The sequence below is a fragment of the Cyclospora cayetanensis genome, unplaced genomic scaffold (genome assembly GCF_002999335.1).
Source record: "Cyclospora cayetanensis isolate NF1_C8 unplaced genomic scaffold, CcayRef3 CcayRef3_contig_74, whole genome shotgun sequence".
In the NCBI taxonomy this organism is placed as follows: domain Eukaryota; phylum Apicomplexa; class Conoidasida; order Eucoccidiorida; family Eimeriidae; genus Cyclospora; species Cyclospora cayetanensis.
In genome coordinates this window covers 170553-192560 of record NW_020312745.1, presented here as the reverse complement: position 1 = coordinate 192560, position 22008 = coordinate 170553, and the positions used below count along the sequence as shown (strand labels likewise).

Here is a 22008-nt window from a genome sequence, read left to right as displayed (position 1 = left end):
AAAATAATGTATACATTCAAAACACAATAGAAAAATAATTATGGTTCATCATGTCAAATGCTGTATGACTACCATATGAATTCATAACTTAGAATTGTATCTGGTATTTTTTTTTTTCTCACGTAAAACTGCATACCATATCCTCTTGTGTCTGTATTTCTGACGTGTGCTCTCCCGCTCTCTCTCTCTCTCTCTCTCTCTCTCTCTCTCTCTCTCTCTCTCTCTCTCTCTCTCTCTCTCTGCTTCTCCCACCTTCCGGCCTCCTTCCTGCGCTTCCTCGTCTCCCCCATGCCGCATCCCACGTACAAGCCTCTTCTTCCTCTTCTGCGTCTGCCCTCCTGACACGCGTTTTTGCAGATGCATTTTTCCTTTTTCTGTGCAGGCTGTGCTGCCTAGTGGCCTCGGGTTTGCCATCTTCTGAAGCTCTCGCAGTGCCAACGGAGGCGCTCTTGCACTGGTGTGCCCCTGTCGTTACAATCACCAGCATCAAACAAACCATGGAGGTAAACTGCTGCTGCACAGATACAAGCACAAACACAGGCGCAAACAAGCACAAACACAAGCGCAAACAAGCACAAACACAAGCGCAAACAAGCACAAACCAGCGCAAGCACAAACACAAACAAGCACAAACACAAGCGCAAACACAAGCACCAACACAAGCACAAACAAGCACAAACCAGCGCAAGCACAAACACAAACGCAAACAAGCACAAACAAGCGCAAGCACAAACACAAACGCAAACAAGCACAAACAAGCACAAGACAGCTGCCAGGACCTAAAGTCGATCTTTGCTAAAGCAATCGCAGCGTGCCTCTCTTGCCGCAATGCATCCTCGCCACTTCCGACTGCCTAAGTGTCTTCTGCCTGCCTTTTTGCCGTGTCTTCTGCTTGCCTGCTCTTTATCCTCAGGTGCTTGCAAGCAAACAAAAGCCCAAGCGTGTTGCCGTATCCGCCTCCGATGGCTGCGAATATCTGTTTCTACTCAAAAACGAGCGCGCAGGAGACATCCGCAAAGACATGCGAGCTGTAGATGCGGCTGCAGAAACAAACCGCCTCCTCGAGCAACGGCAGTGTCACTTCAAGGTGCGCATCCCCTGCCCATACAGCTCGACAAAAACGCAGAAAGGAGCATGCAACAAGATCTACACACAGATAGACAGAGATATATACACACAGAGAGACAGAGATATATACACACAGATAGACAGACACATGTACACACAGATAGACAGAGATATATACACACAGATAGACATGCACAGACAGCGATGCATAGATACAGATACACACGCAAACCAAACCGAGATATACATACAGCATAGAATTTCCGTCTTTATTTCTCTCTATCTATCTAATTCTATCTCTCTATCTATCTATCTCTCTAGCTTTCTCTCTGTTTTAGTTTCATCTCGGGAACTAGAAAATGTGCAGTGCTACAGCAACTTCTGCAGTTTTGTTGGTGCTTCCGTTTTGCAGCTGCGCACATTCAACATCACTGTGTTGTCGGAGGTGTCGGCACTTATTGAGTGGATGCCCTTCGCGCGCCCCTTACGAAATTGCCTTGCAGCGAAGTACACGCTGTCGATGCAAGACTTTAGGCAGCTAAATGAGACGGTTAGTGGCTTGACTGCACTTCGAGGCTTCGAGCGTGGTGATGCCTGTCTCCTTCCTGCTGTCTGTCTGTCTGTCTGTCTGTCTGTCTGTCTGTCTGTCTGTCTGTCTGTCTGTCTGTCTGTTTGTCTGTCTGTCTCCCTCTCTGTCTCTCGCGCTGGACGCGTCTGTATCTCCCGAGACTTCTTCTGCAATACCGACGCATGCATGCAGACATGCAGGCAGGCACGGGCTTGCTTGCGGTGTACAGTGGGACCATGCTGCTGCAGCTGTTGCGAGTCTCGCGACAGTGTTTTTTCTGTTTTCGTTTATTCGCACCGTCCTCTTCCCCCTTCCCTTGCACCTCCGGCTGCGGTGTCTGCCCGAGAAGAAGATGCAGCAGCAGCAGCAGCAGCAGCAGCAGCAGCAGCAGCAGCAGCAGCAGCAGCCACCAGGGCCTTGTTCGTTTCCTTACGCCTTTGGCTTCCCTTCGTCTGTTCTTGTTTGTTTGCTTCTTCCTTCTGCAGTGCTGCAAACGTTTCCAGGCTGCTCAAACACAGCGCCGTTTTGCGGAGTGTCACAAGCTCCTCAGAGACTTCATCCTGCCGAATTTCCCTCCCATTCTTCACAAGTAGTTTGAGCGCTGCACCTGCGGCTGCTGGAAACGCCGTTGCTATGGCCTGGCTTGTTTTTCCTGCTTTTCTGCTGCTTTCCACGCAAGCGGCGTGAGTGTCGCTGCTGGCGAGTGCTCTGGCTGCGTTGTGCATGCTGCGGCTGCGTTGTGTGTGCTACGACTGCCTGCGTCAGAGTATATTTTGACTGGTTCGGAGAAGACCCCTCGAGGTGGTATTCGGCGCGAAAGGCCTTTACGCAAACGTCGGCTGCATGGGCAGCCTTCGGATATGTCATAGGGTTGGGGGACCGGTGCGGTTCTTGCGGCTGCTTTTGTTTGCCGTGCTGTTGCGGGAGGGGGGGGGGTCGTTGTTATTTTTGCTGTCAGGGGATGCAGATTCTGCAGTGGTGTTGCCTTGTTGCTGCGGGAAGGTGGCAAGGCTGCTGCTGCAGCTCCTAGTCAAAACCCGTCACGACGCCTTTGTCACGGCGCTGCTGTCACAGTGAACGAATGCGTGGTTTTTTGCCCGTGGAGAAGAGGTAGCGACTAGAGTCGAGGAGGCCGTTGCCGCTACCTCTTTTCCACGGGCAAAAATCCGCGCATTCATTCACTGTGAGAGCAGCGCAGTGACAAAAGCGTCGTGAGTCTCTCGGCAGCAACGCAAACCTCTGGTAGTGACACGCTGTTTCGAGTGCGTGCTGCTCGAGCTGTACAGACACTGCGAAAACATCCTCTTGGACCTGAAATCTGGCGCCGCCCTCCACGTGGATTTCGACTGCCTCTTTGACAAGGGGCAGACGCTTCCCTTCCCCGAGGTGACTCTTTCTGAGCCTTGGCTTCCGCTGTTTCGGTGGCATTTTTTGCATGCGCTCTGTTGCTGCTGCTGCCGCTGTCTGCATTGCCGCCTGTTTGCTTGTCTAAGAGGCGAAACCCTCCCTTCAGAAACAGCAGTGAAAGCCTCTGTGCTTCTTTAGGTGGTGCCTTTCCGTCTAACTCAAAACATCGTGGCTGCCCTAGGAGCCACAGCCACTAATGGAGATTTCCGCACGGCAGCCGTTACTGTCCTAAGGTTATTGAGAAGCAATCAGAATCTTCTTCTTTCTCTCTTCATGGTAAGCAGCCGATGCTTGGGTTGCCATGAAGCTGCTTGTACTGCCACGTTTGCCGCTGCTTGCATTGCCACGTTGCCGCTGCTTGGGTTGCCGCCAGTGCTGTAGCAGCTGCCGCCTCCCTTTTCCTGCAGAGTTTCGTGCAAGATCCTCTAATTGAGTGGAGGACGGCTCTCTCTCGGCATCAGCAGCAACAGCAGCAGCGCGAGGCTGCCGCAGCAAGTGCATGGGAAAGGAAGGCCTACACCTGCATAGTCAACATCCAGCAGAAGCTAAGAGGTGCCATCTCCGCCCTTCCACCGGGTGCCTTTGAGTTCTCGGTACACCACCAAAAGGATCCCCAGAAGGAGGAAACACGAGAGAATGCCGACGACGGCAGCAGCAGCAGCAGCAGCGAGGCATCCTTCCTAGAGTCCGAGGATGAGGAGGCGCAAGCTCCAGCTGCGGCAGGCAGCAGTGCAGTTGCTGCTGCTGCACACGGCAGCGTCGGCACCCTCGGAGTGCATGCGCAAGTAGACGCCCTGATCCGTGCAGCCACTGCTGAAGAAAATCTCGCCAGAATGTATGTGGGTTGGCTTCCATGGTACTGACTGCCTCCTGCAGCACCACGGCAACGGCAGCGGGAAGCATCTAAGCGCTGCTACTAAGGGAAAGCGGAGGCTGCTGGCGTGGCGTCGTAGGATCTCACAGCGAGAAGCGCAGTGACAATGAAGCGCCGAGGCGGATTTCCCCCTTTTTGTTGCTGCACGTGCAGCAAGTTGCTGGGTTCTGCTGGTTCTAGTGTCCCTGTATAGCGAAAGCTCTTGTCTTGACAAGAGAGAGAGAAAAAAATAGTGCAACGAGGAGAGAGCAGCATGAAAACGTCCTTTCCGAAATTTTTTTTCGAGCTTCTTAGGCGAATGGCGCTTCTTCGGAGGGCCTTGTCTTCTCTCGCATGCGTCACTGTATCCATCCAGCCAAGGTGTGCCTTCTTTTGCTCTTGGCCTAGCTCTCGTGCTCTGCTCTCCCCTTTACACAGTGTGAGCTTTTATGCACGGACCAGTGACCGCCTGTAAGTCTATCGAGGGTCTCTGAAGCGAAGTGCTTAACTTTCGACGGTACAAGCTTGACAAAAGAGTTATTAATGCTTTTTCGAAGAGCTCTCCCGTTTCTCTGTCCAAACCATCAGAAATTTCCAACACGAGAGGAGAGGGAGAACTAGGGTCCGCGTAGCTGCACCCTTTAAAGCTCTCCGAGCGTTCAAAGATAAGTGCACATAGCATCTAGGACACACATAGGGAACCTTGCCCCTTGCTGTGTCGAACTAACACTATTCTCCACTAAATAGGATATACAAACAACATGTCGATCAATCAATTCTTCATTCCGTATTCAAATACAGGTAGTTTTGTAGCGAGTGCCTAAGCGTAGCATAGCCTGGTATACGTACTTTTACTGCCCGTTTAGGGATTAGGTCTAGTTTAGACCGTGAAACTACTTTCAGAAGAGCAGCCAAAAAGAGGGACCAGTCGCTTTCTTAGCAGCAGGAGAACAGTGTCTAGCTGCGAGCGGGCAGTAGAACGCAACAAATGGCAAGTTGAAAAGAGATGGCCTGCCTGGAATTGGCGACGAGCACCTCGTCTGCACAGCCTGTGCGCACGTTTTTCGTGCCCCCAGCCTCATAAGGGACGCCTTGCCATGACAGCGGATATCGGCGCCTCAGTATCTAGGGTTTAGAGTGGCTCAGATTTCCGGTGCTGCTTTCCCGTCTACGCCTTTTTCACCGCGTTCTAACGAGGCGATCACCTTAATAGTGTAAGTCTCGCTCGAACACGACGTACAGTATCCAGCAGGTCGGCATAGAGGAGTCACTCCTCATGCGTGGCAGCCATTCCAGGCAGCTATGGCTGCCATCAGCGCGAATGGTACGTATCTGTGCGCATGCAAAACAAAGGAAACCTTGACGCATTCTCTAATGCAAAATGTCTGTTTATAACATATTCGAATCCGTATTTATCAAAGGAAGCCGAATTTTTCATTTTAATCATGCAAACGCCGCTTCCTCTGAGCGCGAATCGCACGTTCATGAGTTGTCTGCATGGTGACAAGAGTATTTCTGACTCAGTTCTGTCCTGCCGACTCTTCAGTTCTGTTCATGTTTCCACCATTGTCAGCGAATCTGAGGACTCAATGAAATAATTCGCTATACCGCCGAAAATGGCCCCAGGCGGGCGCCTCGAAGTGCTCGCCGTCCACACGGTGGGTGTCTGGCGATGGAAGGATATCCCGAAAGACCTACAATGCGTGATCTGCGAAAACGCGTTTGAGCTACCTTGCGCCCAGTGCGACGCTCCTGGAGACTCCTGTCCCCCTGCATTTGGGTCGTGCGGACATATTTTTCACTTGCATTGCATCGGTGAGCTGCGCGCATGCATGCAGATGTAACCAACTCTCTGCAACCATCCACACATAGGAAAACTTCTCAAAGAGCCTCTTTACCACCTCGGCATGAGGCGTACACACGCATACCCCCTTTCGAGTTCTTTTCACCGTGTCTAAAGCTGAATCCATCCCCCCCTCCTGCTCTTTTGAATCAGGAGCATACGCCCCTTCCGCGCTTCTTTCCTTTAGTATGGGCGTCTTGTGCATGTTGGGCTATATGTAGACTTTCTCCGTGCGGGTGTTCGCCTATCATGCTTCATTCTGCCGTGCATGCGCACCTGACAACTTACTGTCCGTGTCTGTGTGATCCTTCCGTGCACCTGTGCGTAGCGTCCAACTCGTTTTGCCGGTAACTCCGGCGAAAACACACCCCTGGGGTCTGTGGGAGGACGGGCAGTCCCCCTGCACGACGCAAGGGGAAACTGTGCGTGCGCTCCTCAAAGGAGAAAGCATCCTTTTGAACCGTCTCTTTGGAATCTATACGTTGGCGATTCGGTGGTGTCACGCAGGCGCTTGGCTGCATCGCGACGGCGTGCGGAGCGAAGAGCAGGGGACCTGCCCAATGTGCAGACAGCTCTGGCAGTATGCCCCTCAACAACCCGCAAACGGTGCCTCTTCATCCTCTTCCTCTTTGGGGAACCTCATGGAGGTGCAGTTGAACGCTCCGTCGTCTCCCGTTGCAGACGACGCGATGGCAGAAGAAGCAGAGCAGCTGGAGATGTTCATTCGCTCCAGCGCCCTTGCCAGTGCAGCGCTCGATTCACAGAGCTAAGGCGCCTCTCTGCCTTACACGCAATGTGCCTCGTCAAGCCCTTTTTGTGTGGCCGTTGCACTACGCTAGATTCCTCTTTTTACGATGCCACTTGGCTGCTAGCACAGCGTCGCCTCTGAGGTGTTTAGTGTCCTCTTCCGTCTACCCCCCCACGCCACACCCTTTCGAGCTTCCGTCTGGCCTGCCTGCCTGCCTACCTACCTGTGCACTCCCTCTACACGGTTAGCCGTTGCTGCTGCTTTGCGCGTAAAAGGCTGTGATGTTGTAAAGGGCACAGCCCTCGCTTCTAAGTGCATCTATTTGACGAACGTCTACTGGGGGAGCTAGAAGCAACAGGATGAAAAGAGGCGTTTTTCAAAAGCGCCATTCGCCAGCACACACGCGGCACTTCTGCGAAACACGCATCCTTGAGAGACATTCTGCTGCTCGGAGGGCCTACTGCTACCTGCTACCCGTCGGTGTGCACCAAAAAACCGTCTTCAGCCGCAGAGATGAGGCGGGGGGGGCACTTCAGGAATAAATCCCGGCTGGAATGCGACACCACACGCACAGAGAACAGCAGCAGCCTCCTGAACATACCTGCAAAGCCGTGACTCGGCGCAGCGACTGTGCTGGCAGCACGCGCCTTGCCTCCCCTTTCCTCTCCCCAATAAAATCACCTAGTTGGCCTCTTTTTCTTGCCAGCCCTAGAGAAAGGAGGAGCATGCACTATTTCGGAACGAGAACGGACAGACGAAAAGCCTCTCTCACCTGGAAGGCTGCACTGCTGAACGCTTCCATTGCCGCCTCCAAAGTAGTGGCCGCTAGGCGAGAAGCTGCTGCCGCCGCTGCGGGGGAGGGGGTGGCAGTGGGAGCCGCTGGCTGCGGCGAAGCTGCTGCTGCCGCTGCGACTCCTAGCGGTGCAGTGCAGAGGGGGGAAGCGCCAGGAGCGACTGCAGCAGCAGGCACTGCACCCGCACCCACTGCAGACACTGCAGCCGGAAAAACAGGAGGAGACACTGCAGCCGCTGTCTCGTACAAAGGGTCAGCCTCAAGAGACAGACCTTCGGCTGCTGCTGCCTGCTTGACGCGCAAGTAGAAGTGGCGTTGAGACTCGTAAAGCTGCACGCTGCAGCAAACAGACTCCGCAAGCCTGGTCGAGGTGGACACGCAAGCATGCATGTCTTACACGCGGCAGCATGAAGCGAGGCTCTGCCCGCGATCCCTCTGCCGTGCTGCTTCTCCCGTGGCTAAGCAGCTGAAAAACGACAAAAACTGGCAAGAAGCCACTCTGTGCGTCACACACAGTGCGTGTGCGCCGAGTTGAGGCGCGAGATCTCGCTGCAAAAAATGGCCAACTCAAAAGTGCTCCCCACCATACGTGTCTGTGTGTATATGCATGCATGCATGCATATACACACAGACAAACAGACAAAGGCCCCTCTTCACTCTGCCTCCCTCCATACATACACAGATACACATCCACACACAGATACACATCCACACACAGATACACATTCACACACAGATACACATCCGCACACAGATACACATCCATACACAGATACACATTCACGCACAGATACACATCCACCATGTATGCGGGTTGTACTGCAGATGCAGCTGCTCTGCTGCATCCGCTCAGCTCCCGCAAGGCAACACACAACGCTGGAGACGCTATGACGTCCAGCGATCGGTTGCTTTTCGCTTTGGGGCATAGCACGTCGGCAAAAGACTGCTGGCAGCAGCGGCTTCTTGCAAATAATACGCCTCTCCTCTCGCATGCGCCTTCGCCCCTTGATACGCGAGCACGCACTGAAGATTGGATCTCAACAAACACACGGCACAGAGCATTTCCCGTCTGTAAACTGCCGAGGCAGCGGTGTGTCAGCTGCGTTAGTCCTGAGCAGACGGGCAACTGCGCGGCTTCTCCCCCTTCTTCCTGGCTCTTGCCTCCCTCCGCTGCTGCGCAAGCCAAATTGCACGAGGCGTCAGGAGGCAAAGAGGGGGAAACGGGTGAAACTGCCTTTCAGTTGTCTCTCTCAGTGTGGCGCGACAAGGCAGCCGAGACGCCCCCACGAGACGCTCAGCTTGGCTTTTGCACGCGCACCAACAATACATCCAAGCCTCCCTTCCCAAGTAGGCAGGCATGCATGCATTTATGCATACATATATATATGTGCATGTGTGTGTGTATATATAGGTGTGTATATGTATGTATGAGGGTGTAGAGGCAGCATCGTTCCTCACCTGAGTTGATCTAGAAGCTGCTGCTGCTGCTCCTGCCCCCTCTGATAAAACTCCCATCGCAACTGCTCGTGCGTCAGCGGCAGTCCTTCATACACAGCCTCCGTAGCAGGTCCAGCACTGATGCCTGAAGCGCAATACACACAATACACATATATACACATATATACACATATACACACATATATACACATATACACACAATACACATATACACACATATACACAACACACAATGCAAATATATGCACATATACACAACACACAATACACATATATACAATACATATATATACACAACACACACATATGCAATACATATATATACACAACACACATATAAACAATACACATATACACAACACACATATATACACACACACATACCGCACCAACCCCGAAAATATCCCCTGTCGCTTCACAAAGCCTGCGTCGTGCAACAACGGCTTGACACTGCAGGAGCTGACGTCTCCGTGAGTGCAAACCCGCCTAAGCTCTAAATTTTACTTGTGAATGGCCAGCATCCACTCTTCTTCGCAGTAAGCAGATGCTTCCACGCTTCAATGTAGATCTTTCCCTCCGTGTAGTTCTCCGCTTTTGTTTCTTTCTGCACGGCCATCGGCGCAACGCCATCGCTTGCCACAGCAGACGACGCAGCGGCAGCAGACGACGCAGCGGCAGCAGACGATGCAGCAGCAGCAGACCCTCCGAAATTCGAGGCTGAAAAGCCGAACCCCCCACCAAATCCCCCTCCAAAGGCGGCAGCTGACGGCGCTGCTGCAGCATTAGAGGCCCCAAAGAAGCCGAACGGCTGCTGCTGCTGCTGCTGTTGCTGGAAGAAGGGAGAGGGCTGCGCCGGAGCAGCGACAGCGAAGGGGGATGCCGTCACAAGAGGCTGCCGATCCATCGTCACGGCCTCCGAACCCTCGTCCCCAATTCGTCACAACGACAAAGTGGAAAGGCGACTACTCATTCGCTCGCTGCAGAACGAAAAACGGCGCAAAAAGGTTCATGGTCAAGCACACCTCCACAGGGTTTTGGTGAACTGCCCCCACGGGAGCAGACCGCGGCAAGCGGACGCTCTCAGGGTCGTCAACACACAGCAACTCCCTCTTACATAGCACAAAAGGTAAACATTCGGCCGAATGCATGCTTTTGCGACGAGCTGTGGAGCCTCCAGTTCATGGCGGCTGCATGCCTCTCTCGACGCCGAAAAGCCCCGGAGCTCCGTAGGCAGTACACGGGTTGAAAGCTGCTGGCAAAAGGCTGTAATACCCTTGGGAATAATTTGCGGTCGTCCTTAGGTAGCGCATGCAAGAGTTTCGCCCCCAGAAGACGCCAATTAAGGCCCCCCGAGCACCCACCTCCCTGTTCAGGCAGGTAGACACCTCCGGCATAGCGGCTGTTTCGGCAGCTCACACGCGTTGCCCAGCGCACCGGAAGCTGAGCGAGGCGAATGCTGCTGCATGCAAGCGCGCAGCCTTCTGGCCAGTCGCACATAGGTGCATGCGCGACACAGGGGCAGCACACAGCGGACGGTGGCGTTGTAGGGGGCTAAGGGCTTCCGCTTTGCCGGCCGTCTTCTACTCAGAAGAAGCTTAGCACTAACCCTGTGCGTGGGCTCTCCCACGCCTAAATGCCCATTCCGTAGTGGGCAATTCATTCCGTGCCACGATACTGAACGCTCGTTAGCCGCGCATCCAGCTGCTCTCCCCATGCAAGGGGCTGCGAGGATGCAACACGCAGCACACCTCTGCAGGCGACGCCTAACAAGGCTTCGGCCTAAGGGGAGAGAGCACTGCAAAGATTGGCGAGCGGGAGCTTGACTCGCAATTGCTGGTCTACTTGTAACCTGCTGACACTGTCTTAGTCCGGGTTCAGCTTCACTTGAACGTTTCCTGCTGCGCCAGTTCATGCGTAGCTGAGAAGGCATACAGAATTGGCAGACTTATCGGCCTACTTACATATCTTATTTGCAGCGCAGAGCACTGCTCGTTCGATGCTAGAAGCCGCAATGCGGAGTGAGGCCATAACACTGGAGAGGCTATGTGCAACTAACTGTGAGTACTTGGAGTCCTAAGAGGGTGCAGCCATGCCCATGGACCCCCTCCCTCCTCGTCTTCTCGCGTGTCGAAACTCCGCGTTGTGCAGGCAGGGAACGGAGGAGATTTTCCGAGAACTGCCCTACAAATTTCCATCACGGTTGCATTGAGTGCCGGTTTAGCTAAGTTGCTCTAAGGAGAGTGCTGATGGAGCGTTATTGACTTTGGGCTCCAAACTTTATCAGCGAGACTCACGAGGACTGCTGATCTGACTGCTGTTGCTAGCAAACTCGCGCATTGCGCAGGATCTGCTGAGGAGTTTCGGAGGCACCAATTCAATCTAATAACCTAGCACACGCCTTCCTACCAGTCTGTATTCCTTCATGGATGCCTCCCCAAAGCCCTTGCAATCAGCAGGAGTCGCTGCCAGCCTCAGGACGACCTTTGGCTTACGCCCTAGAGGGCTGGATTTGGTAAGAGGGGAATCTCGTGTTCCACCTACCGAGTAACTATCTTCCTATTAGCCTCTTATTTTAATGCGGCTTGCTGTGTGTAAGGGACGTCTCGGATGCGTCCTTCGTTTTCCATGCATTCATGTGTGTCGAGCCGCTTCTTTGGACACTGCCTCTGTAGCGAGTCCTTAGCTATAGTCGACAGTGAAGCGGCACTGCTCTCGTAAGTCGCTCATACTGCTTGGGCAGTTAGACCGAAAGAGCTCGCTCAATACACCCATCCGTCTTGAGGGCCTAGGATTGAGTTCGCCATTAAGGTGTTCGCTGCTTAGCTCATTTCACGACCTCTAGTGACGCGGCCTGCTACTGAGGCATTTGTTTGCTGCTCATTTGCCCGATGCAGCAGGTGGCAGTGCAACGTGAACAACGGTGCACTATTTTTTTTTTCCATTTCAACATTAAAGGCACCTCTGGGAACCCGCCTCTCCTTTTGGCGCTTCCCATACATGTGTTTCCCTCAGAAAAGATAGAGGCGGCTTACCGTCACAATCCCCTTTCGTCGCTGTCTTGTAATATGGCCCTCTTAAGCCAACGAACCCGTGCTACTACCTCAGGAGCCGTCGCTTTCTTTCGAGATGCCCGTCAATCGCTGGGATATGCGATATTTTGCACACCTAGAGCTATATGTGTCTATAATAGAGCTGTACAACTACACAATCGGCATCCGTGAACTTGGAGTGTCACGAGATGGACGGCGTTGCCCCTACATTTTCCCCTACACTAGGATGTGTCTCTTTGAAGCTTCGCTATATATATATATCTATATATATTTGCATGCATGGCCCCGTTTGCGCCCAGCCTCGAGCCCCAATTTCAACATTGCAATTCGAACACATGGGTGTTGTTTTCAGTTCACTTCAAAGGCTCGAGGGTTTGGAAGTGTGAGAATTCGGAATTTGCTGCATCCAGGGGTGATTTAGCACTTGCGCGAGTCGCAGTCGCTTGTGAGGGTTCGGCTCTACCATGCCCCTGCAAACAGCGAAACCTACAGTGAAGTTGTAGAACTAACTACGGTAAGCATTCTAAACGCGGGAAGCGGATAGACCGTCTTGCTGGCTAGAGGAGATGAGGGGCATCAATGTGTAGCTGTCCGTTGGTGTGTATGTCTGGCACTTGCGTTTCGGGGGGCCTACCAGATAAGGTCCACTGCAGTGGGAGACGGCTGGATATACGAGAAAGGCTTTCTCGGAATTGCATTTCCAGCTAACATGGCAGCAAAGAACATCGTCTCAGCCTCTCTGCACACAAACCCTGAATCGAGTCAGCATCCTCAGCCCAACATCCTCCCAAGAGAGGGAAAGGAGCGATCAACAGGGATGCACCAAAGACAGCTGGGCAAGCGCGCGCGCAAGGAGGCAGCATCCATACACATGCACACGAATACATATACATAGTAGGTACTCTTTATACATACTCATACTCATGCAAATACACACATACATACACACGTCCAGTAGGGACAGGCGAGCTAGGGCCAGATGCACCCGCGAGCAAAGGTTGAGGAGGTACACTGACACACAGAATGCGGAGGCTGAAAGGTAGAGCAAAAGCACAGAAGGCCTATAAGGAGGCGCAGCAATAGATACCGCCAGGTTGTGCGTTTGTCGGGCCGAATGTAGGGATGTTCTCCCGTGAGTACTTCGCTGAGGAGGCAGCCCAGACCGTAGACGTCTTTCATCTCTCCATCTAACAGCTCATCTCGTTCGAGCGGCGAGAGCACCCTGCCAGTACTGGAGACGGCCAAAGCAGCAGTCTCTGTGCTGACGCAGGTTCCCACGCCAGCCTCATCTGACTGTGCATTCTCTCGACCCGTCGAGCCTCTTGCCTCGACGTCTTCGCTGCTCGCTGCCTCGCTGCGTGCCGCCTTGCTGTGCTCTGGCCGCTCCTTGTACTGGCTGTTAACCTCTTCTGGAGGAACAACGACCTTGGAAGATCCTAAAGGTTCGAACCAGCACCGGCACATACGCGGACAGATACAGACACACGTACAGGCACACCCATATACAAGCCCACGCCTTTTGAACGCTTTTATTGCACCACAGCGTCTCTGATCTTTCCCTGCAACGCTGCAGTCAGCCACAGGAAGGGGTCTGCCGCCGTTGGTTCCTCTTTTCAAACGTTTTCTTCGGGGTTTCGCGGGTGCAATCGAGACCAGTACTTGAACAGCAGCGGCCAGAACAGACCAAAGAGGGCAGGAAAAGGAACAGCCTAGCACCCGTGCTTGCTGCGCAGTTGGTACCTCCTTGCATCACTAGTCCTCCAACGCCCCTCTGCGCGCTGTCTAGGTCCAACAAAGTGGCAAATATCATACACCCGCAGCTGCAGAAACACGAAAGCAGGGAAGACGCGGGCACTTGTGCTTCTGCACGCCTGCGTGGGTTTATGTATGCACACAGATACATGTGCATATCAAGAAAAGAAACCTGCTTCCGTGCCGTGGGATCTTGCTGCGTCTGTCTGCTTCAACGTCTAGGCGTCTAACTCGCCCTCGGCCTTTCTTCTGCCAAGCGCTTTTGCTCTTTCGCAAGCTTCTTTGGCAAAGCCCTCCCCTCCGATCTCCGCTACTACTCCTGTGCGCTGCATTGCAAGTCTCTCTGTCTCGCTTGGTGCTGCCTGTGCCGAACTCGCGGCTTCCGCCGCCCCCTTTTCTGCCGACTACACTTTTTGCTGTGTATTGTTACCTGCAGAGCGTTTCGTGGCGAGGCGTCTCGGGTGCTACCGGCCCTTGCGCGTTCGATGCCAAAACGCCCATTTTCCGTCTCTTGCGTTTGCCGCAGCTGCTCACGCAGCTGCCTACGCTGCTGCCGGCTGGACCAGGGCAGTAGTCGCTGCTGCATGCGCCGAGTGGACAGCAGGAGCAACAGCCCGCACCGCTGGAACTGCCGCCTCTCCCCGTGTATCCCTCCTTGCTCCTCCTGCCCTTGCTGGACGGCCAGGCTCGAACAAGCATTCGGCTACACAGTCCAGAGACAGCGACGTTGGGGCCCTTGATATCCAAATGGAATACTCCGGCGGCATGCAAGCTGCCCACTGCACTTGCAATCTGCAATCGCACAAGTTCTGCAGCGACAGCCCTGAGCGGCGTCCGAAGCCACCTCCTTCGAGATCGCGCTTGCCGAGGCTCAATTCTTTACGCCTCGACTGGTGCCTGCGCAAGGGCGCGTTTACCTGCTTGAGGATCAAACGTGCCGCTTCTTCCGTGCAGACGAAACAGCCGTCCTCCCCCTGCACCTCTGAAGGCGCCAACACAACCCCAAACTGTAGCTCCAGTAAAACAAGCCTGGCGTCTCAGGCGGCAATACACCGCAAGGAAGAAGGGGCGAAAGTACACGCTGCACAATGAAAGCGTTTGCGTCGAACACAAAGAACGCTTCGCTTCTCCTCATGTCAAAACATGCATCTCAAAAACCCTCCAAATAAAATGCTTTCCTCCCTGATAGCACCTATCATAGGGTACAGGAGGACTGCGGGAGACTGGCGGGAAAAATCTCGCGAGTCCAGAATGCGCTCCGAAGGAAGGAAGCCACCCACATCATGTGCAAAAAATGGCAATAGACGAATTTCAACCAGAAAAGGTTTTTCTGTCAGCAGCAAATCTCCTAAAAAACGTCTACGTCCCAGTCTTAAGAACCTGTAGGTGTGCCAACCAACACTTTCATGTACCCTGAGCGTTCTGTCTACTTTACTCCATCCTGCAGCGATCTGAATTGTGTGTTTTCCTAGGACCTGGATTTTGAGAGCGAAGAACGCAGCACTCGCCATATTGAACGCACTAGGCAGATAAGCCAATTAAATTTTATACTGCCCTGAGTTCATGGACGCCTTACGATGCAGTGGAGGTACCGCATAAAGCGACACCCCCTCTCTCCCCTCTGCCCGTTGCAGTAGCGGCAAGCCTCTAGACGGGAAGACAAAAGCTGCAGAGTCTGGCCCTTTGTGTACCTGATCCGCATCGCAGCACCAAGGAGCCATGCGCAGAATCATCAACAGCAAGCGTCCACAGTCTCCTCCTTTCTTCCCCCTCCTTTCTTCCCCCTCCTTTCTTCCCCCCTCCTTTCTTCCCCCCTCCTTTCTTCCCCCCTCCTTTCTTCCCCTCCATTCTTCCCCTCCTTTCTTCCCCTCCTTCCTCCCCCTGGAAGACTTTCACAGCTCAGGGCAGGTCCTACCTCAAGAAGAGGACAGACATGTGGATGGCAGGTTTGCCTGTAGATTTCTTCTATTTCTCTCAGCTGCAAAAACACCCCTCACCGCATGCGGTAACGCAGACACACCTGCACATGGCCGCTCCAAAGCCTCTAGAAACGCCTTACAGCGCTTCAGCTGAATGGCTTACCCTCTCACGCAAGGTGTACACGCGGCAACATGGCCCAAAGCTCCAAATCTCCGAGTCAAGCCTCCAATACGTCTGCAGCGCAAGACTTTCGAGCATTGAGCGTGAACGTCCTGATAGCCAGAAGCCTCCAGCGATGCCTGCCAGGCACTGGCGGCTCTCCTGAGGCGATTCGCTACGAACTCTTATTCTAATTGGCTCAGGATGCAAGGGGTATAAGGTGCCTTGCCTTGATGAATAATACGCGACTTCGGGATGGCTGCGCATCGGCTTGAAGTTCAGGAAAGAGCCACTCTTCAGTTCGTTTGCTCTCTCCGGCAACGACAATTCGCAACCTGTGCCCCTCAAACGACGTCACCTCTACCGGCCCTAAAATACACAGCAGTAGAAGACGCCGACTCATACACACACAAACCCATATTCATGTACATATTCATGAACATATTCATATACATTCTCATCTACATATAGATATACATTTTCACCTACATATACATATATATATATGTACGTATACCTATTCCTAAACGCATTCACATACATACACATATTCATATACATATACATATTCATGTACATATTCATATACATATACATATTCATGTACGTATTCATATATATATATATATATACATATACATATTCATCTACATATAGATATACCTATTCATATACATATACATACGTACGCAAATATACATACACCCACAAACTCATACACATACATACACACGTACACATACATCCATACATCCATCCGTACACATACATCCATACATCCATCCGTACACATACACCCATACATATACATACACGTTTATCCATGCATACACACATACTCTCTGGGAGCGCTTGCGAAAACGCGAACAACGGAGGAACACGACATGGAAGTGTGTGAAAACTACCTACAAGTCGCTCTCCCACCTGCGTGCCCTTCAGCTCCTGTGTCTGACGCTGCTGCGGAGGCTGGGGGTATTGAGCTCGTGGTTGCTGCTGTGCATGTTGTCGGATCGAGCTGCCCCTCCAGAACCATTGTTGAACGCACCCCCGCGTTCCCCGCTCAGGTGCCTCTCTGATGACTGCCCGTGATTGCCAGCAATGGGGAAAGCACGCAGGGGAAAGGCAAGGCGCCCTAGAAGAAGGCAGTGCAAAGGCCTCCTCCTGCAGCTTTGTGTGGCTGCCCGTATTCGGGGAGAGGGAAGGGAGATCAGGTGAAGGGGTGTCGCCAGCTGTCATTCCTCCCCTTTAACGCGTCCTCCTTGGAGCGCTCGCCAGTGCCGCTTCATGTGTGTCGGTGTGGCGACAGCGCTGCTTATAAGAAGACCCTTTCGACAAACGAACTCGTTCTGCCTGACACTGGGCAGACTGTGCACCCTGCGCAGACTGCGCTGCGCTTCAACTGCAGACAGAAGACCACAGATGTACAACGATTTCGGACGCAGAAGGCGGAAAACTCATAAGAGGGGCCTCGGCGCGCTTGCATTCCCGAAAACAAACTGCTCTAAACCCCCGCCAGCCATAACCAGAGCAGCCTACCAGTCCAAGACGGCGCTCTCCAGCTCAAAAACGGCGGCTCAAAGACCTGTGCAGCAACTTATTTCGACAAATTTGCGACACAGAACAGCAGCAGCGGCTTGCTGACGCGTGCTCTCGCTATTGAGCGGGGGGCAGAGGGGGGGTCGAGGGGCCTCCCCCCTCAGCACCACCACAACCTTCCAGCCAGAGCACCTGATAGCGAGGCGAACGCTCCCTTCTGCTTGTGTTTTTCCATGGATTTTGATTCATGAAGTAAGGGCCTCCATGACATTAGGGGACCGTTTCTTTCCCTCTCTTTATTCCCGTCGCCTGGCCTCCCACATTGGTAGGTACATGTATTTGTGGAGGACTGAAGCGCGCGTTTGGAAACCTTCCAATGCCGCCAGGCAAATCGCCGCTTCGGCTCTATGCCAGCGGCTTTCAAGGGGTTTCCCTCCGCCATGCGCTGCATCCTCCGCTTCCTAAGGGGGGCCCCTCAGTAGAAGCCAGCCAGGCGTGCCAGGGGCCCCCCTGTGCCGCTAGCTTTCAGCATCACGACTGCAAATGGAGGCTGCTGTTCCTCTACAGTACCCACTCGAAGCGTTTTTTCACGTCGGCAGCAGCGGCAGCGGCACGCGGGGCGGGGAGCAGCAAAAGTGGGGGAGCTCCAGCAGAGGCATCATCCGCAGCAGTAGGCAGTGCCGCTTTTCTGGGAAACAGGAACGAGAGCTTGGCAGACATTCCAGTCAAGCCAAAGCCGCGAAAATACTTTGACGCGAAGACCTTCAGGCAGCTCCTCAAGCGCTACAAAGAGCACAGAAACCGAGAAGAGGAGGAACTGTTGAAGCAGCACTATGCCAGGCCCCCTCCAGGTAAAGACTCCCCGTTCAGCCCTCAGACGCGCTCACGGCACGCCACCCAGTCTTTGCATCTTCTAAGGGCAGGAAGAACCAGCCAACCGGCTTCGTGTTTTTCTCGCCCCTTCATGCATAGCCAAGCAGACAAGCTAGCATCCACCGGCCCCCTCCCCCTGTAACAGAGAGAGAGAGAGAAAGCGAGAGAGAGCCCTTTAGTCTCCCCAAAGGCTTCCGGTGCAATTGCTCGCAGCCGTGGCTGCCAGCCAGTGTCGCTGTCGGGCTGCGCGCGTATCACGCTGACTGGTAGTGCATGCATCTGCTCCTCTCCCTTCCAAGCATGCGAAAATTCGCGGTGCGACCCTTCCTGCCAATGTGTTGCCAAGGGTGCATAACAACCTTTCGTCCCAGCCTGATCCCCAGGTGTTTGTGCCGCTGTTCGCTGCGTGCGGACTGGCTTCAGAAGGATGGGGTGTTGAAGACTTCCTCCGGCGCATTGGCATCACGGAGCATGCAGAAACCATTAGAGGGCACTTCAACAACAACTGGAACCAGTTTATATGCGCAAAGCCTCGGGTTAGGCGTGTTCGCTGCTTTTCTACCGCACGTTTTCTATGTAGAGCCATACGTGACTGCCCGTGTGCTGCTGCTGCTTGTAAGCTGTCGACGACGGCGAGCTGGTTTTTCGCTTAAATTGTCGAGGGCCTTACAGGAGGCACTAGCGAGGGTTCTAGGGAGGAAGCCATAAGGGAGTGTTGTTTTGCTGCCTGGGGAGCGGAGGTGTTAATGCGGCGGCTGCTGATATGGATGCTGGCGCTGGTACGTGTCCAGCCTCTCTGGTAGTAGCAGATAAGGCACGCAAGGACGCGCATTCTTTCCTCTTCAGGAGTTGATGGAAATCGAAAGCCTCACCAACGCCCAGCGGCGTCTCATACTAAGGCATATTCGGTAAGTTATTAGGGCGACAGGCGTAGCAGCTGCCCCTACGCTCAAGCCGATTCGGAAGGGAGGTATGCATGCAGAAGCAGGGAAGAAGCAAGCAAGCAAATGAAACCTACAAGCATAAGCCGCGGAAGTCTCGCACATGCTCGAGCCTATGCACCTTCTTATAACTTGTATTTACGAAACCACAGTAAAGCTCCACGGCTTTCCCTAGCCACTGGCTGGCTATGGCCGTAGACTGTTATCACCCGCCTGCTCTGTATATATATACATGTATGCTGTGCAGCTTATTTAACCATGGACTGTGGCCTGAAAACTCTTATAGCGACTACATAGAACGCTTCCAGGTACAAAATGGGAAGCGGAGGTTCCACGAAATACATGTCATCAGGTGTATGGGGCATCTCGAGAGAGGCAGCCGTGAGCTGTTGCGTCGTACGGCAGTTTCAGGGTTCACGAGTCGAGCAGCTCTCCTGTCGCTGCAGGCACCACCGCTTAAAAGAGAGGGAATGCCATGGACGGACGAAGAGGATCAACGGCTCATTGAGCTCGCAAACAAATATGACCCCAACTTTGGCGGTAAGCCCACAGAAATACGAAATTCTGGCCCGAAGAAAGGGTTTCAAGATTGAATCCATGAACGCAGGCTGTGCCTAGTAGGCCATGCGCGAGGCGCAAGTGATTTAATGATGAGCTGCAGCCTAGATTATTCGAACCCCCTTCAACGTTGAACTTGCGGCCGACCATCAGAACGTCGGATTCTTCGAAACTCTGTGTTTGCATTCACGGAACCCAAATCTGCATAGTATTGCAATCATCGCAGTGCCACGCCATGTCAGTGTGCTGCCTAAAATGCAAAGTGGAGTGCGACTGATTTTCAAGCTACGTAGACTGGCGAGCAGAAGCGGTGTGTACGCGGCTCCTCCTTGTATGCAGATCCTTGGCTCTATTTGAGTTGGGAGATGCAAAGAGAAACTGAAGAAGTTCACAAGCGATACCTCTCTATGGTCGTCATTCCCCAGGTATATCAATGCTTTGTTGGGTTTCGTCTGTAGGGAGGCTTGTGCCTTCGAACTCTTATTTTGGGGTTGCTCTCCCTTTCATTTTTGAACAGATTCACGAGCGCGCCGTGTCGCATTGAGCAGACTGCTGTACGCGTGATGACAAGCTGCATTGTGCTGCTCTTTCCTTTTCTGCATTGGTATCCCTCGTCAATGCTATGCTGTCTGCTTCACCGTCGCCTTCAGATGACGTGGATCCCCCCTGGGATCCATGTTCTTTGTACAGTTCTTGCAGGGCACACGTCCCTGTGCTCCTTGCAGTCTGCGCATATGAGCTGCCGTGCAGCACAGCGCATGTTCATGGGCCTGCGTGCAGCAGCCGCCCCCTTCCACGCGCGCGGAATTGCAGATGCATCCCTCGCATCTACCTGTGCTTTTTTTCCGCAGAACAAAGGCCGCCGGAGCGAAATGCTGTTGTCCAAGTGTCTGCGACCACTCTTCTTTTCCCGGCACTTCAAGCTGCTTCCTCCATTGTTGTTCATTGTGCCTTCGCCCTCGAACTTCAACACGAAGCCAGCGAAGGCTTTCTCTGTCCCCCGACCGTTCGCCTCTCTGTAACGGGAGCAAGCGCCCTCAATCGAATATATTCAGGTCTGCGGCTCTGCCCGCCTGTCCATCCCATGCTACGTGCCTCGTTCTTGACCATATGTCTACCACCAGCAAACTGGCACACCAGGATGACGCAAAGAGAACCTACTAGTAAACACACGACCGGAAACGACCGAAACAGCGCACTTGAAAAGGACATCGCCCATTGCAGCGAGCCAACTACTGAATACGCGTCTAATAATCCTTGCTGAGGCTACACTTTACCAAAGAAGACCGACGAACAACGATATTCGAAACGCGAGCAGAATGCCAAGTGTGCATGCATTACAAAATACGAAAGGGCGCACGAATCGGCCTATCCCCGTAAAAATAGACACTTCTCACTAGGCGAAGTGGGGGTTCAGGTTCTGTGCTTTTCTAGACAAGAGAGGTGCCAAACCATTACGAGTACTGCTTGACCCTATAAGCCTTCCTACAAGGCTTAACGCCTCTCATGCGCGCGTATATATATATATATATATATATATATATATATATATATATACGCATAAGGAGGTCTCTAGATACATCGATGTCTAACCAAATCCACCTTGGGGCGAAGATCGGAGCGCAAATGGACAAGTACCACAACTGCGACACATTTCGTCTTCTGCTTATCCCGTAAGACCAGCTCACTGCTCCTGCTGGTTTGCTAGCCTCTGTGGCTAGCGTGACATATCATTTTCTGTTTCTGCCGATAGTGAGTATCCTCCATTGCTCATCACGTCGTCTTCAATTTCTTCTTTAAGGTCGCGGAAGGCAGGATCTTCTGCTACATTAATGAGCAAAGTCGCGAAGTCCCCGCCTTTGGCCAGCAATTCAGCATTGTCGAGAATCATTCGATTGACTTCTTTTTTCAAGTGATCATTACCGGTAAGAACCCGAATCATCGAGCATAAGTACAATAGAACATCAACAGCATCTTGATCGACACCTACTGCACCCTTGAGCAGGGCCTCCACAATCTCCCTGGGGTCTTTGTTTGGGTCCGCCAACAAATCTCGAGATTCCGTGTTGGCTAATAGCTCGCTCAACGTTTTGAACGCCTTCTGTACAAAATCGGATTGTGACTCCCCCTCCGGGATACCTAATTGCCTAGCTAGAGCATCCAAGCCGCCCGCGGCAACCAGTTTACTCAAGTTGTGAGATAGTGCATCCAATTCGTCCGGACTTATATCCTGAAAACCATCCAGTGGATCGTTATTCTCGTCAGCTGCAAGGACAACGCACCACAGTACACCAACCCACAGAAACATGCATGAATCCAAAGTCAACCAATATGCGCATATACACTTCTAAAAGATTAGTCTTTCACTTGGTGTTCACCGGAGTCAACGGGGTGAACAGCTGCAAGTGAGGCCCCCGCTATACTACCTCGCCTTGTATACCAGCGGGCAGCGTCGGCGTGAAGTAATGGCTCATGAACCGC

General features: G+C 53.0%; 5 protein-coding genes across 5 annotated transcripts; 3 read left to right on the top strand and 2 right to left on the bottom strand.

Annotated features, from left to right (window-relative positions):
- Positions 1-2717: 2717 nt before the first annotated feature.
- On the top strand, positions 2718-3906 carry LOC113146897. Its single transcript, XM_026335608.1, has 2 exons — positions 2718-2746; positions 3351-3906. Exons 1-2 carry the CDS (start codon positions 2718-2720, stop codon positions 3904-3906), a joined length of 585 nt encoding a protein of 194 aa, XP_026191393.1.
- Positions 3907-5512: 1606 nt separating this feature from the next.
- LOC34621550 (anaphase-promoting complex subunit 11) lies at positions 5513-6509 on the top strand. Its single transcript, XM_022734758.1, has 2 exons — positions 5513-5711; positions 6247-6509. Exons 1-2 carry the CDS (start codon positions 5513-5515, stop codon positions 6507-6509), a joined length of 462 nt encoding a protein of 153 aa, XP_022587499.1.
- Positions 6510-6957: 448 nt separating this feature from the next.
- LOC34621548 lies at positions 6958-15051 on the bottom strand. The gene is made up of 13 exons (XM_026335607.1): positions 14953-15051; positions 14458-14514; positions 14228-14332; positions 13772-13944; positions 13529-13608; positions 13182-13224; positions 12876-13130; positions 12423-12527; positions 12219-12258; positions 9243-9651; positions 8739-8862; positions 7260-7617; positions 6958-7017 (listed from the first exon to the last, which is right to left on the bottom strand). The coding sequence occupies exons 1-13, from the start codon at positions 15049-15051 to the stop codon at positions 6958-6960; spliced, it is 1908 nt and encodes a 635-aa protein (XP_026191392.1).
- Positions 15052-17771: 2720 nt separating this feature from the next.
- Positions 17772-20549, top strand: LOC113146896 (the record flags this gene model as incomplete). The annotated part of the gene is made up of 7 exons (XM_026335606.1): positions 17772-18166; positions 18375-18660; positions 18878-18936; positions 19217-19277; positions 19416-19509; positions 19867-19952; positions 20379-20549. Coding segments are annotated over 7 exons (1152 nt in total), but the record flags the coding sequence as incomplete, so codon positions are not given.
- Positions 20550-21244: 695 nt separating this feature from the next.
- Positions 21245-21835, bottom strand: LOC34619874. The gene has a single exon (XM_026335605.1). The coding sequence runs from the start codon at positions 21833-21835 to the stop codon at positions 21245-21247; it is 591 nt and encodes a 196-aa protein (XP_026191390.1).
- Positions 21836-22008: the final 173 nt, after the last annotated feature.